We start from the raw sequence: 15,274 nt of genomic DNA on the forward strand, positions 1-15,274 counted from the left end.
CAGTGAACATTAAAATCCTTATAAAGAAATGACAAGATGAATATAAAATAGTTTTTCCAAATGCCTTGTTAATAATGTTTCGTTTTTAGGCATATTTAGCATTGTTTTAATATTTTTTATTTTTCTTATTTTCCTGCCTAGGTACATACATCTGTACCATATATTATGAAGCTTCCTTTAATGAACAACAAGGGTGTGCAGTTTATTAGTAATTTTGTCTATGAGCTTGAAATAGAGGAAGTGGCTGACTGTGTTAGTGCCCTGTATTTGCTACATTTTAATAGTACCCAGCATTTGCATGTACACTTTGGATCAGGGAGATACTAGTGTGAATCCTAATTTTGCTACCACCAGCTGTGTTAATTTCTGAGTGCTAATTGCCTCAGGTACCAAACAAGGATAATATCTCTTTGGGGTAAGAATGTGAGAGGTGATGAATGTAATGTACTCAGCGTGGTGCTTGGTGCTCAGTTATTATTCCGTAAGACTGATTCTCCATTAAGCTTGTGTTTAAATGATTCTCAGTGAGACTAGCCCATATCCAATGGGCTTTTGGCCCCCCTTTGCTCCATGTGAGTGAGACGTTGGCAACTGCTCTGGGGTGGTGTGCTTGAGTATCAGCATGGGTTTGCCCGGTTGAGCTTTGCTGGGTTGAGCTGGGGTATCCTACTCCTAAGATCTGACCTTTCTGGGCTCCATAGGCATTGCCCATGATGTTCACATACCTCCTAGAGCACTTCCTGCGGTGGTTGGTGTAACCTGGATGGCTGCATGTGCTGGGCAAGCTCTGGGGCTCATTCGGCACACACTGACTTCTCTCATGGTCCTTCCTGCCTCTTGATTTTTCTCTTACATTAAAAAAAAATTATTTGAAAGAGTTACAGAGTGGGCACAAAGAGATCTTTCATCTGACAGCTCTCTCCTAAATGGCCCCATCTGCGGATGCTGTTTTGTTCCAAAACCAGGAGCCAGGAGCTTCTAATGGGTCTGCTGCATGGTTGCAATCGCCTGAGTACTTGGACCATCCTTTTCCAGGTCATTAGTAGGTAATTGGATTGGAAGTGGAGCATCCAGGACTTGAACCAGTGCCCATACGAGATGCTAGCTTTGTAGGTGGTAGCTTTACCTGCTGTGCCACAATGCTGACCTGTGGAGTGTCACAATTTGCCCAGCCAAAGAGCAAGGGCGAATTTGTACAGATGTTTGCAGTTCTTTCCACTGTGTCCTCTTCCTTGTCTGAAAATTCTGCTGGCTCAGCATCTTCAGATCTCTGTCAGCTGCGCTCAGGCTCCAGGCTCTAACTTGCCTGCCTCCTTTTTGTACCATGGTCTGGAAAGTTTTGGTGGCTGAGAAAGCTGGGCAGCTGCAGGATCCATTTAACTTCTCCTCTCTGGGATCATTGTCTTATCCTATTGTTATTTATTAGCAGAATACATGCACCTTGTATCTTCTGTCCAGTCTTTTTTCTGTTTATAGCAGGAGAGCTAACCCAGTTACTCTGTCATAGCTGGGGTTTGGGACTCAGGTCAAATGCCTTGTTGAACAGTGGTGAGATGTGTGGCTTTTGTACAAAGTAGAGGAAAGTGGGTTCTCTGGCCAGTTAGGAAAAGCTACCCTTGGAGCTGCCCCAGCCTTAGGAAAAGCAAATGGTACCTTTTTCTTTGAATCCTTTCCTTTACTTGGATCAGTTAGCACCCACCTGTGCCCGGTACATCAGAGCAGGACACTAACCAAATCACTGTGTACCAAAGCCAGATGGCTTCATTTTACCTGGTTTATCACTTCCTCCAGTAGTATGTAATATATCGGTTGCTGAAAGGGACATGACTATTCTAGAACACCTTTTGGCACCATGTTTGTACCTTGTATGTTGATGAAAATTTTCTGAAAAATATTTTTTCCTTTTTGAAAAGGTGGTTGAGTAACTGGTAAAAAGGACAAGGATATGGAGAAAGGTCTTTTCTCTTTATTTTGTAAAGAAAAAGTCTCAGAATTCATTGCAATAACTTAAGACCCACAATTTCCTCATGGGTTTTATTATCTTGAAACAAATGTTTCCAACCTGCCATAAGCTTTGTGTTTCTATGAAACTAATCAAGAAAAAAGAGCCCTGCAAATCCTTGGGAAGAGGGCCTTTTTTTTTTTTTTTAAATTTTTGGTGATGTTTACATAGTTGATTAGGGTAGAAAGGATTGAGGTTTAGGGAAAAGTGGATGTGATCCTTGTTTCCACATTTTCTATTTCTTCTTCCTGGTTTTGGGGGAAGGGAGGAGATAAGGGGAGGAGTTGTATCGAGCCTTCCAATTGCCCCAGTATCCTGGGGTGGGGAATGGCCACCCAATATCAACCGATATTGTCCCGATGTGCCACACACTCCAAGGGTTCTCCCACGTGCTTTTGATAGGTCTGAAATGCTCTCGATCTCACTGATCTAGGAATGAGGAAACCCTTTCAGTGTCTATTGGCTGGCATAGTTGACCTTACAGTCTCCATTCGACCAGATTTTTGCTCTCATCATTTGGCGCTGGGGTAGTTGTCCAATTTTTTCTATTTTCCATTCTCTGCTATGGTACCAGATGTCCTCTGCTACACAGTGGACAGCCATATCTTCCATGTTCATTAGGGTTTGCTATCTGCTGCTGCATCTTTTCCACTGAGCAGGACTAGTTGTTGCAGGCAGACCCAAGGACCCGTCCCAGGCGACACAGGACCCCCTGAACCCCTGCTCCTGGGGCTCATGGACCTAGCACCCACCGTGCAGGCAAGCCCAGGGACTGAGACCAGGCAAACCAGGCCCAACTGGAGCACCCGGCCCAGCGTCTCACAGACCCTGCACCTACTGTGCAAGCAGCCCAGGGACTTGGAACAGGGAAACTAGGCATGACTGGACCCTCCAACCCTGGTGCTCACTGACCCTGCCAGCACTGGGAAGAGTCTATTTTCTTGGGGTCATTATTTGTGCTAGTAAGGCTAGATGGAAATGGTATTTGGCGTTACTTACCTAAGAAAAAAATCAGAATGTAGTTTTGCTGTTGTCCCCGGGTGACCATTTCCTCCATCTTCATTCATTTATTACCAGCGACACTGAAGTCCATAGTTCTGTTTTTAAAACTTTAAACTTTCCAAGTTTATTAATGTAAAGAGTGTGTTTCATAGATAACAGTTCTAAGAAGGCAACCATACTTCTCTCCCTCCCTCTATTCACCCTTTCTTTTCTTTTTTTTTTTCAAGCAATAACATGCTTTCGGTTTACCTTTTTAGCACAGGCTTGATGCGCTGTTAATCATAATGTTGAGCAAGTAAGAAATGGAAAGACTATCCTGCAGGAGCATAGACAAGGGCTGCAAACAGTCATAAGTTGTCAATTTCAGTGTTTTATTTTCTCACGGAGCTTTTATTTATATGCATATGTTACATCCCTGGGAAAAGAATCCCAGGATTTTCCCTCCTGTTAGTTTTCATCTTGCATCTTCATGGTCCATGATGCCAGCTGAGGTTGTCAGTACAATGACACCACACTGGCAGAATGGGAGCAGATTATTCTGCCATTTTTCTTGATCTTTCAGTGGCACAAGAAATCTGGGGCTAATTACTTTGGCTAACCTGCTATGAGATTCACAACAATTTCTCCAGCTGTGTAATCATCAGTGATTTCAAATTTGCCAGTGTAGCCATGCTTCATGCTCACGGTGCGGAAGCAGATAACCTTGGAGTACGGCCTCTCCTCTCGGCATTGTCGCTCTTCAGAGCATCGGCCAGGACATCCACGTGTGTCATCGTGGTGTGACGGAAAGGTGGCAGAAAGAGTGTCAGTTTCATTCTTAAAACTTTTTTGTATTCTGTATTAACTTCTACAGATCAGAAAATATATTTGTCTTTTGGAACTGGCTTATTTCACTAAGCATATGGGCTCCAGTTGTATCCATTTTGTTGCAAGACAGGATTTCTTTTTTAATGGCTAAGTAGTACTCCATCCTGTCTGTATGTGTATAGATATGCTATGTTTTCTTTATTCAGTTTTCAGTTGATTGTCATTAGGGGTTATTTCATACCTTAGCTATTGTAAATGTTCATCTTTGCAGAGCAGGGATGGGAAAATGTCTGACCACAGCCTGCCAGATCATTTGGTTTGACCCTGCAAAGGAAACCTCAGGAGGAACTTGAAGTTCAATAAATACACAATAAGTGCAGGATATTTTTTAAGTTGATAATTTTAAATGATGTTTTTAAGTTGATAGTTTCATATAGCCTGCAAATGATGTTATAAAAATCCAAATAACCCATGGCAGAAAAAAGTTTTTCCTCCCCTGCTCTAGAACAGTGGACTTACTGCATTGTATGTTCTCTGGGAGGGCATTTGTAATTTACTTGTTTAGGGTCATCTACTGCATTACAGTCCCGTGGACTTTTACCATCTTATTTTAAGTGGTAGCTTCCTCCCTCCCTCCCTCCCTCCCTCCCTCCCTTCCTTTTTTTTTCCATTGGAGTCCCTAGACTCCCTACCTCATGTCTGGATTCTAGATATCCTGCATATAGTGAGGACACCAAACCCCCTCCCCCCTTTTAAAGATTTATTTTATGTGAAAGAGAGATTTTCCATCCACTGCTTTACTCCTTTAGATCGTCACAGTGGCCTGGCCTGTGCCAGGCTGAATTCCATCCACATTTCCTATGTTTGTGGTAGAACTCCAAGTATTTGTGCCCTCTTCTGCTCATTTGCCAGGTACAATAGCAAGGAGCTGAATTTGAAGTGGAACAGCTGGGACTTGTATCTGTGCCCATATGGGATGCTGGTGTCTTAGGCTATAACCACACCACAGCCCCAGCCCCTACAGTTCTAGCTTTGATTTGATTTCATAGCTATTCATTTTGATGTTATTGCTGTAAATGACATTTGTGTTGAGGATTTTTGTTTAGGATTTGACAGCCAGGAGTATGTGTTGGAATGTTAAAGCAGAATGTTATGCAGTTGGACAGGCTGAATCTGTAGCATAGCCCTCATAGGATTATAATAGCTCTCTGTTATGTTCTTGGGGCTTGGATTTGGAAATAGTGTCATTGTTGCTGAGAATTTTTGTGAAATGTCGGTGGTTTCTTTAATTCCAAAAAGAAAATGAGCTCTGCTTTCTCTCTCAATAGCTGGAGTTTTAAACTCCTCTGCCTGCTGGGCCTGATAGGAGACGAGAGTCTTACAAATCTAGCCAGTGCTGTTTTGTGGGAATTTAGGTCCATGTGTCTAGATCTTTTGAATTTTCAAGAGAATTTGAAAAATGGAAAGGCAGAGGGGACACACACACACACACACACACACACACACACACACACACACAGTAGAGGAAGAGAGATTTACCGATCCATCTACTGATCATTAAATCATTAAATGCTTGTAACAGCTAGGGCTTGTCCAGACCAAAGCCAGGCACCTGGGATGCTATCTAGGTCTTACATGAATGGCATGAACCCAAATGCTTGAGCTCTCATGTACTGCTTTCCTAGGCACATGATTTGGAAAACTGGATAAGAAGAAGGGGAGCTGCGACTCAAATCTACACTCCAGTATTGGAGGCAGGCATCCAAAGTAGCAGCTTAAGCCACTGTACCACACCACCTTTCCCTAATATTTCTTACATGAACAAGACATCCCACTTCCAGGAACACCGAGTCACCCTCTGAAGAGACCTGGAGTAGGTCTGCTGCTTATGGCTCATAAGCAGCCCTGATAATGGGCAGTCCTAACGTTAAGCTGTTTATTTTCAGTTTGTGTATGTATTATTTTCATGGGTAGATTTTAAATCCCTTTAACTCTTGATTGCTGTTCTCCAAACCTAGACGTCTTTTATCAGTGATGCTATTATAATGTATTCTTGAAAATTAAAGATGAAAATCCCAGATGTTGGGAAAAGAATGAATGGGGTTTGTAATGAATGCTATTTGTATTTCTTTCAGAGTTGGCTAGATAAGCAAAAATTGAGAAGCTTCCATCTTTAGTCGGATCAGCTCTTTTTTCTTTTGTGGAAAACACATTGGGGGAGGGGTGACAAAAATAAACAGTGATCACCACACAGATTGTTGTTTGGTTGCTGGTACCACCAGCTAAGTTCAGAAGAGCAACAATATCATTACGTAGTATGGCTGTAGTAGAATGAGCTCTTTGTGATACATACATCTGTTACAGAGCCCCCTGGAATGAGATCTTGTTAAAACAGATGCCGAGTATTTCTGGTTGTGAAGAGTTCAACAAAGTAAACAAATCTTTCGAATTAAAAGAGGTGATGATATTTGGATTTACTGTTTAACTTTGGTGGTTGACAGCAATAATTGATTTGTCAGTCCATACTGTATGCACACTTCTAAAGGTGTAATTTATCTGAAAGGTAGATTTACAGAGAGAGGGAGAAGGAAAGAGGAGATTGTTGATCCAGTGGTTTATTTCCTAAATAATCATAGTGGCCAGAGCTGAGCTGAGCTGACCCAAAGCAAGGAGCTTCTTCCAGGTCTCCCACATGGATGCCAGGGCTCAAGGATTTGAATCAGCCTCTGCTGCTTTTCTAGGCCATCAGCAGGGAGTTGGATTGGAAGTGAAGCCGCCGGGAAATGAACCAGTGCTTATGTAGAATGCTAGAGCCATAAAAGAAACTTAGCCTACTATGCCACGGCACTGGCCCCACATTGTTTTATGTTTTACCCATAAATAAATGATACTGTGTGGTTTAATTTTGGACCTGGTATTTGTTTTATTTTTTGTTAAGGTTAGAAGCAGTAATCAAATAGCCAAAGATTACCAATTTTTAAAATAAATTCACTAAACCTTACATTTTAGCAGTTTATAGGTTAGGGATATAATTTGACTTACTTTTACAGTACAGTTTGTGGTTTAAATGAAAAGGAAGCACATGATGAAAGTGTGCTTACATGGTCTTCAGGGATGTACCTCTGCAACACACTTGTCTACAGCCACGGGAAGACAGACATGTGGCAGTGGGACATCCTGGTGGTCACCATCCTGACCATGTGATGGGAATTCATCCCCTTGGCTTTAAGACAGGGTCATCAGATGACTCCTGGTAGGATGTGCTGAGAAGAGTGTGGCATTACTGCTCAGTGATGTTTGCCAGCATATACTGCCTGAATGTAGTTCCGAAGACACGGCATTGGGGAGGTCCAGGTTGATGAACAGTTGGTACTGTAAGTGACCAGTACTTTTCAAGTGTCACCGAGGACCTCATGTTGTAGCAGAAAAGATATATCTACATGTGAAACACGATCCTGCACTGGAGGGAGAACATTTGTACAGTCAGTTGACTGAAGTAGGATAAGGTTGATTACAGACTATTTAATAGATTAATGGTTAATGGCTAATTTCCCCCTTAAAAAAAGGCATTTATTTCAAAGAGTGACAGGAAGAGAGTTCACGACTGAGATCTTCCATTTGCTGGTTCACTCCTTTAATGCCCATAATAGCCAGAGGTGACCAGGCCAAAGTCAGGAACTCAGGAGTCCAACCAGGTTTCCCATGTGGGTGGTGGGAACACAAGTACGTCCAGCTGCATTAGCAGGAAACTGGATTGGAAGTCCAAAGTAGCTGGGACTCAAATTAGAAACATGGCTTTGTCATTTTATGTGTGGTTGTACAGGACACAAACATTTGAGCGAGCTTGGGGAAGAGTATGCAAAAATTCTTTGTGCTATTTTGGGGTATTTGTTTTGGTGAGCTTGAAAGTAGTATTCCATAGTGAAGTTAACAACGGCAATAACGAGTAACTCTGACTCAGCTGAGACATTAAGACTAATGGGAGTGCTTTGAGTCACCTCTTAGTTGGTCAGGAGCTGATTTTCTGTGTTTTGAATCTGCTGTATGTGAGTAGTTGAGAGTTCTCAGGACGAGGGAGGAATGGCTGTATTGAGTTTCAAGAACATTTTCAAAAGGTTTTGTTTAATTAACTGATTTACTTATTTCTGGACAGAGCTGAAATTACATCTTTGGGTGTCCCCTGGTCGTGCAGGTTATTTAAGCTTTTACTATTGTAGCCAACAGAATCCCTCAGTGGAAAGCTAGCATGGTAATGAATTCTTTGGATTGTTTCTGGTTTTGTTATGATGTCTGAGTCCAGCTGAGTCTTATTGATTTTTCTTTGTGTCATGTATTGTTGTATTTCATATTGTGTGTGATTTCTTAGGAAGAGCAATGGTTTTTAATAAATGCTTGAAATACTAAGTATCTCTCAGATGACAGTGGGGAGTTTTTTAGGCATAGTGGATGGGAAACATACATTGGCATAAGCAGCAAGCAATAGCTTTTTTTAAAAATGACTAATAATTAAGATGGAGAAAATCAGCACATGAGCATATTTTTATTAGCAAGAGCATTTGTTAATGTGTTCTTAAGTTGAGGCTGTTTTGGACAGTGTGGGAGGGAAAATAATCCTGGATGGCAACCTAGATTATGAGGGTTGATTAGTGTGTGTTGGACAGGTCTTTTAAGTTTTTCTGAGCCTTAAAATTGCAGTCATAGTAGCATCTTAGAAAGTTGCTGCCAGTTGAATTAGCTGCTGTGGTGTGTGCCTGGCCTGCTGTGCACATGTCCTACAAGCTTGCTCTTCTTCCTCCTCCTCCTGAGTTTGACTAGCCCTCTGCAGCTCAAGAGAACCCTCTTGGCTTGGAAAGACAAGAAAAGAACAAGTTCTGCCAGGACCACGTGAGTCTTTTTGCCAGGAGTATGTCCATGTCTCTTAGGCTAGAAAAATGGTTTTCTCTTACATGTTATCCACATTGTTAGTAGTACAGAGTCTTATTAGACTTTCTGAAGAATTTAGTGCTCTTATCTGAAATACATACATTAAAGATGTATTTATTTATTTGAAAGGCAGAGCTAAATAGAAAGAAAGAGACAAATCTTACACTGGTTCACTCCCCAAACAGACACAACTGGGCCAGGCTGAGGCCAGGAACCAGGAGCTCCGTTGGGTCTGCCACATGGGGCCCTTCTTGGATGGTTGAGATCCAAGCATGCAGGCCATCTTCCTTTGCTTCCCAGATACATCAGAAGGGAGTTGGATCAGAAGCAGAGCAGCTGGAATTTGAACTGGTGCTCCCAAAAATATGAGATATCTCTTTTTTTTTTTTTAAGGTTTGCTTATTTTTATTGGAAGGGCAAATTTACAAAGAGTAGATAGATCTTTCATCTGCTGGTTCACTCCCCTGATCTGAAGTCAGGAGCCAGAAATTTCTTCAGGGTTTTCCACACGGGTTCAGCGTCCCAAGGTTTTCAGCCATTCTCCACTGTTTTCCCAGGCCACAATCGGGGAGCTGGAAGGGAAGTGGAGTAGCCAGGACATGAGCCAAAGCCCATATGGGATGCCAGTGCTTGCAGGAGGGGGATTAGCTAGTTGAGCCATCACACAGAGCTCATGAGATGCCATTGTTGGGAGCAGTGGCTTAATGTGCTGCATCAGTGTTCCCCATCTGAAGTAATTCAGTACAAACAAATATTAAGTTCTTTTTAGAAGAAAATCTCATGAAACCAAGGGGCAAGAAAATGTACAGCTAGAAGGAAGCATTTGCCAGCAGTTTCCTTTCAAGTTTTTGGCTGCAGTTGGAGTGTTAAGCCTCTGAGAAGTAAGAACTAATTATTGTTCTTACTTTACTTGGATTTTAAAAGGACTTTGCTGTTGCTGATGTAGTGAGTAAAGCCACCACCTGCCATGTCAGCTTCCCGCTTTGGCACTGGCTTAAGACTCGGCTACTTCATTTCCAAACCAGCTCCCTGTTAATGTGCCTGGGAAAGCAGCAGAACATGACTCAAGTGCTTGGTCTTCTGCCACACATGTAGGAGACCTGGAAGAAGCTCCTGACTCTTGACTAGCCCAGGCTGTTGTGTTTTTCTGGGCAGTGAACCAGGAAATGAAAGATCTCAGTTTCTGTCTCTATTTCATTAATTCTGATATCCAAATAAATAAATCTTTAAAAAGCGATTTCCTGCATTCTTGTTTTTAAAATGTTTTAAAGATTTATTTTTTTTTTAATTGGAAAGTCATATATGGAGAGAAGAGAAGGGACAGAGAAGAAGATCTTTCATCTGATGATTCACTCCTTAAGTGACCACAATGGCCAGAGCTGAGCTGATTCGAAGCCAGGAGCTTCCTCTGGGTCTCCCACGCGGGTGCAGGGTCCCAGGTTACAAACAGGGAGTCGGATGGGAAGCAGAGCTGCTGGGATTAGAACCAGCGACCATATGGGATCCCAGCATGTTCAAGGTGAGAACTTTAGCCACTAGGCTACAGCACTGTCCCCCTTTATTGTTTACAGATCTGTTTACTTGGAAGGGAGAAAGAGGAGAGAATGTCTTCATGTGCTAGATAGTTTCATCTAACTTCAATAACTGGGCCTGGGCCAGGGTTAAAGGAGAACCTCAGAATTCCATCCTGTGTCTCCCATAAGGGTGGCAGGGACCTAAGTAAGCACTTGGGCCATCTCATACTGCCTTCTCAGGCTCATCAGCAGAGAGTTGGATCAGAAATAGAACAGCAGTGGGCTGGATAGTGATGCTAGTTGGGTTGAACTGGGCTTCAGTGCCTACTGACATGTACAAGAGCTGAACAGGATGTGGGACAGACTGGACCAGTGTGTTTGTACATACTGGCAACATGGGAACTATGGCAGGAGGCAGGCCTAACAGGGGTTTTTGTGGGTCTCTCTAACTAGGCTGCAGCTTCCACTGGTTTGCAAGAGGGTCGAGTGCGCGAGTGTGGTGGGCAGGATTTGGCTGGGCTCCAACGCTCATTGGCTTGCATAGAAGACAGGGCTGGAGACAGAACTGACACAGCAGTTGCAACAGCCAGTGTGTGCGACAGACTGTGCCAGAACTAGTGTTAGTAAGCACATGCAGCATAAGATATGAGAACACCTCAGAGGAAGTTTTTGTGGGGATTTCCCCAAGTAAATCGCTGAACTCAGAACCCCAACCATGGAGAGAATTGCAGGTTTCATGGTCTGATCATGGAGTGCATGTGTCAGAGCTGGGCCTCCTCAGTGGCTTAGATGGAGCATTGGGCAGCATATCCAGGTGCACATGGAGGATATGGCAGTGCACTGGAGCCTGCAGAGGACACTTGATACCATAACAGAGGACGAAAGACAGAACAGATACATTAACTATCTTTGCCACGTGTTGGCAGTGAATATCTGTGCAAATGGAGACTCTAAGATGGACTATGTCAGCTAGTGGATTCTGGAGAGATTCCATTGTGCTTGGAGTGGCAAGATCGGCAGTAATTCAGAACTGTTGAACTGTCATAACCTCTTGAGCAGGACCCTTGGAGCTTGCCCCACACTGGGGGACCCTGGGATGGTGTCTGGTGGCTGTCCTCCATCTCAGGATATGAAGGTGGTTGGGAGGCTGGATGTGGCTCCTCCTCCTTTCCCCCAGATGCAGGAACAAAAAAAGACTGTAAAAATGATGGTCTCACCCACTTTCCTGTAGCCTTTTACACCCTAATCAACTATGTAAAAAATCATTAAAAAATGTTTTTAAAAAGTGGAATAGCAGCTTGTATCAGCTGGCATCACAGATGGCAGCTTAATCCACCGCATCATGTTGCTGGCCCCTCCTGATCTTACATTGTCTGATTTTGATACTGTACAGTGATCATATAAGTGAGCATTATTGTTTTTAGGAATTACAAAGTACTCTGAGATGGTTGTGATGAAAGCTATATATATATGTGTGTATCTTAATGAGCAGGAAAGAGAAAGTAGCCATGGCAATGGTAACAGTTGGTGAATTGAGCCAAGGGTCAGTGGCAGTTCTTTGTACATTATCTTGCTGTATATTTAGAACTACCTCAGAGTTGTGATAGCTAGGCACATTGAGCTGTATTTCTTGAAGAGATGAGAGTCCACAGGCGCCTTGGGGAGGGAAGGGACCTGTTAGAGTGCCACCTGGATAAGCAGAGAACAAGCAGTGGACAGTGTGTAAGCAGCAACTGGCCAGCCAGAAATTAGTTGTTCCATTAGTTTTACCTCTTTTACTTAGAACTTGAATTCAGTTTTTGTGGGAGAGTCTGCATGTGCCGATAAGAGAGCACATTGCAGCTTAAAACAGGAAAGTGCTGAAAGTGAAATCGTGATAAAAAGGGAAGATTTTTAAAAGGAAATTGAATAGACATATACAAGGATAAGCAGACTGGATGAGGAAGGACTGTTGGGACTTTTGAAGGTATCCAGTACGTTGGATGGTCTTTGTTTCACCAGACAGACACAAGTTAGTTTTCCATAATTAGTACCCTACGCTACAGGTTAATGACATGAATTTATCCTTTAAATTACTGTTTGGTTTCAAAGATAATATTTGTGTTGTTGCTGCAAATTTACATAATGTTTATTTTACCTTTTGAAAAGCATTTTATAAACTAACTTCCCCCTCCTCTTTTGTTTCATGTGAATGGTGACATCTGTTTTGGGAACTCAGCGCCCAACCCAAGGTAAGAGGCTTGCTTCTTCACATGGTGCTGTAAAGAGCTCGTGTGCACTTTTTTGGGGAGGGGTGTGGAACAGGATGGCTTTCTTGTAAAAGATGAAAATACTTTCTGTCAGGTTGGTAAAAGTCACACAAGCCATCAGCCTACTGCCAAATCCAAAGCTGTTCATTGGCTTAGGGGGGCCTGGAGGTTTATGGAAAAGCTGTCTTTGCACTTTGCCCAATTCTGGCCAGTCTCCTAGCAACTAAACACAGATTGCTTTTGTGCCACAGACTGGCGCAGGACTGGTAGTCCCGAACTGCGGTCAGCATTGCCCGGCCAACTCATCCTCACTTCCAGGACAGCTGGGAACACACGCCCAGGCCACCGGACACCCCTTAGATTCTCACGGGAATGTGCCCTGATCTCAGATTTGAGCCCAGATGTTAAAGAAACTCAGCTGGAGGAGTCACTCCCTCTGTCTTTGGTCCCCTAGGAGTACTGGAGCACCAAAGTAGGCACGGGCACTCCATTTGTGAATTCTCTGAGTTGACTTGATGTTTCCAGGGTATTCAGAGTTGTGCCACATTCCTGAGGTTTTGTTCTTGTTTTAGGGTCTATGGTTGAATTCTGACTTCATTCTCTATCATTTTTGCTAAAACATATATAGACAGGGCTGTTTGAGACTCTGATGCTGAAAAAAAGTAATTGAGTGTGACCTTTACTTCTTTGTGTATGTCAGACTGCACCTTGCCATCAAAAAGGTGTAGTTTTTTGTTTTGTTTTTTCCTGTTTCCTTATTTTGTGTTGAGCAGAGGTTGGAGATGGCAGAAAAGATGTGAGGAACTATTGCATGACTATTTAAAAATCACTTGTGGGTCTGGTGCAGTAGCCTAGCAGCCAAGATCCTTGCCTTACATGTGCCAGGATCCTGTACAGGTGCCAGTTCTAATCCCTGTGGCCCCGCTTCCCATCTAGCTCCTGCTTATGGCCTGGAAAAGTAGTTGAGGACAGCCCAGGGCCTTGGGCTGGAAGAAGCTCCTGGCTCCTGGCTTTCTGATTAGTTCAGCTCCGGCCGTTGGGGCCACTTGGATGCCCTAGTACTAGCCCCACAAATAATGTTTTGTAACCCTTTTCCCCCGTGTAGCATTGTAAATCGTTTTCCAAGTAAAATATAAATGTGTATTACTCATTGATTGTTGTTAATGTAATACTGTAAAAATTTTAATTTGCCTGTGTTATTGCAAGTGTCTGTATTTCATTATCTTGAATAATTTTGTTAATGTTTTGAGACTGCTTTGACGTGAAGAGTCGTAAGATTTTTTTCTAATGCATTCTCTTAATTTACTCTTCAACAGGTGTTTGCTTATGATCATTGTTTCTGGTCTATGGATGAATCCGTCAGAGAAAAGTATGCAGGTAATGAGCACATTCTGTTAACTCTTGATAGTGTCAAGAAAGTTCTGGGAAATTCTTTGCCATATCCTATTGTAGTAGCATTGTGTAGAACTTTGAAACCATGTATGAATAACTTCCTCCAGTGTTTACTGTTGGTTTTGCATTGAACAGTGTGCTGTTCTTGGCATGAGATGGTAAAATGGTATGAATAGGGTGCACAATGACAGCTCTTTGTCAAACACACTCTCTCCCACACAAACACGTATACACACACGTGTTGGCACACAGCAGGGATGTAGATTCACTGAGATACCTGTGATGGACCTGGACAGGCAGAGGAGGAGGGGAGGAAGAGGAGTGCCAGCCAGGAGAAGACGGAGCCCAGGCTGGAACCCGAGCTGTGCTCCTCACCACCCCTGCGGCTTTCAGTAAGTCAGTGTACCTGTCAGAACTTCACTTTTCTCTCTGTCGTGGAGAGGAACATGCCGTGTTCTCTCTGAATGTTCTGTTTGCGCCACATGGTTATTTTAATTATTCTAAATGATAACTGCCTCCTCCTCTCCACAAGTGTAGGACTACAGTGACAACATTTTATTTCCTTTATTCCTAACTGCATAAATTATCTGTTTGTAAGCAGTTTCATTTATTTGTCTATTTGATTTTTTAAAAAAATTTATTTGAAACACGGAGTGACAAAGAGGGAGTCACTCCCAGAATATCCGCAGCAGCTGGGGATGGACTAGTCAAAGCCAAGAACCAGGAACTCCATGCAGATCTCCTACCTAGGTGACAGGGCCAAAGTAATTGGGCCATCATTTGCTACCCTCTCAAGTACAAAATCTGGGATGCTGGATTGAAATCAGAGTAATTAGAATTCAAATTGGTACTTTGCTATGAGATATGAGTGTCCCAAATGGTGGTTTAACCCGCTATTCTGTAAAACCTACTCTAAGAATCTATCTATTAAAACATGAGAAAAACAGATAAGAGAGATCTCCCACCCATTGGTTCACTACCCAAATGTTGGCAACTGGACCTTGGCTGGACTGAAGCCAGGAGCCTGGGGACTCAGTTCAGGTCACATGTGGGTGATGGGTTTAAACACATTAGCTATCACCTCTTGCTTCGCAGGAGGCTAGACTCATTAGACTGATGCTGGTGCCCCAGGCAGATCTCAATAGCTGAGTCAAACTCCTACCCCTAAGCAATTGCTTGTAATAGTAAATATTAAATTTGTTTACTTTATATAAATAAGCTAAAAAAATTGAAACACCATATTGTATTTGCTTTTGTTCTGTAGCTGTTGTGAAAGTTTATTCCAGCCCAGTAATGACTTTAAGAGTTACCCAAATATCAAGTATGATCAATTAATTAGGAACTGAGACATATTGAATGCCATCACCAAAACATGGTGCATTTCC

At 42.8% G+C, this 15,274-nt stretch overlaps 1 protein-coding gene and 1 pseudogene across 2 annotated transcripts in view; one reads left to right on the forward strand and one right to left on the reverse strand.

Moving 5' to 3' along the window:
* The window catches only part of KIF13B (kinesin family member 13B), a 174,799-nt gene that overhangs the window by 45,199 nt on the left and 114,326 nt on the right, over window positions 1-15,274 (forward strand). For both annotated transcript variants that reach the window (XM_040966250.1, XM_040966251.1), the window contains exons 3-4: window positions 12,467-12,479; window positions 13,814-13,874. In XM_040966250.1, coding sequence (XP_040822184.1) covers window positions 12,467-12,479; window positions 13,814-13,874 — 74 coding nt within the window. The remainder of the gene's footprint in view (window positions 1-12,466; window positions 12,480-13,813; window positions 13,875-15,274) is intronic.
* Window positions 3,399-3,777, reverse strand: LOC121146730 (annotated as a pseudogene).

This window comes from Ochotona curzoniae, unplaced genomic scaffold (assembly GCF_017591425.1).
Source record: "Ochotona curzoniae isolate NIBS_2020 unplaced genomic scaffold, NIBS_Ocur_1.0 scaffold_4505, whole genome shotgun sequence".
NCBI lineage: Eukaryota > Metazoa > Chordata > Mammalia > Lagomorpha > Ochotonidae > Ochotona > Ochotona curzoniae.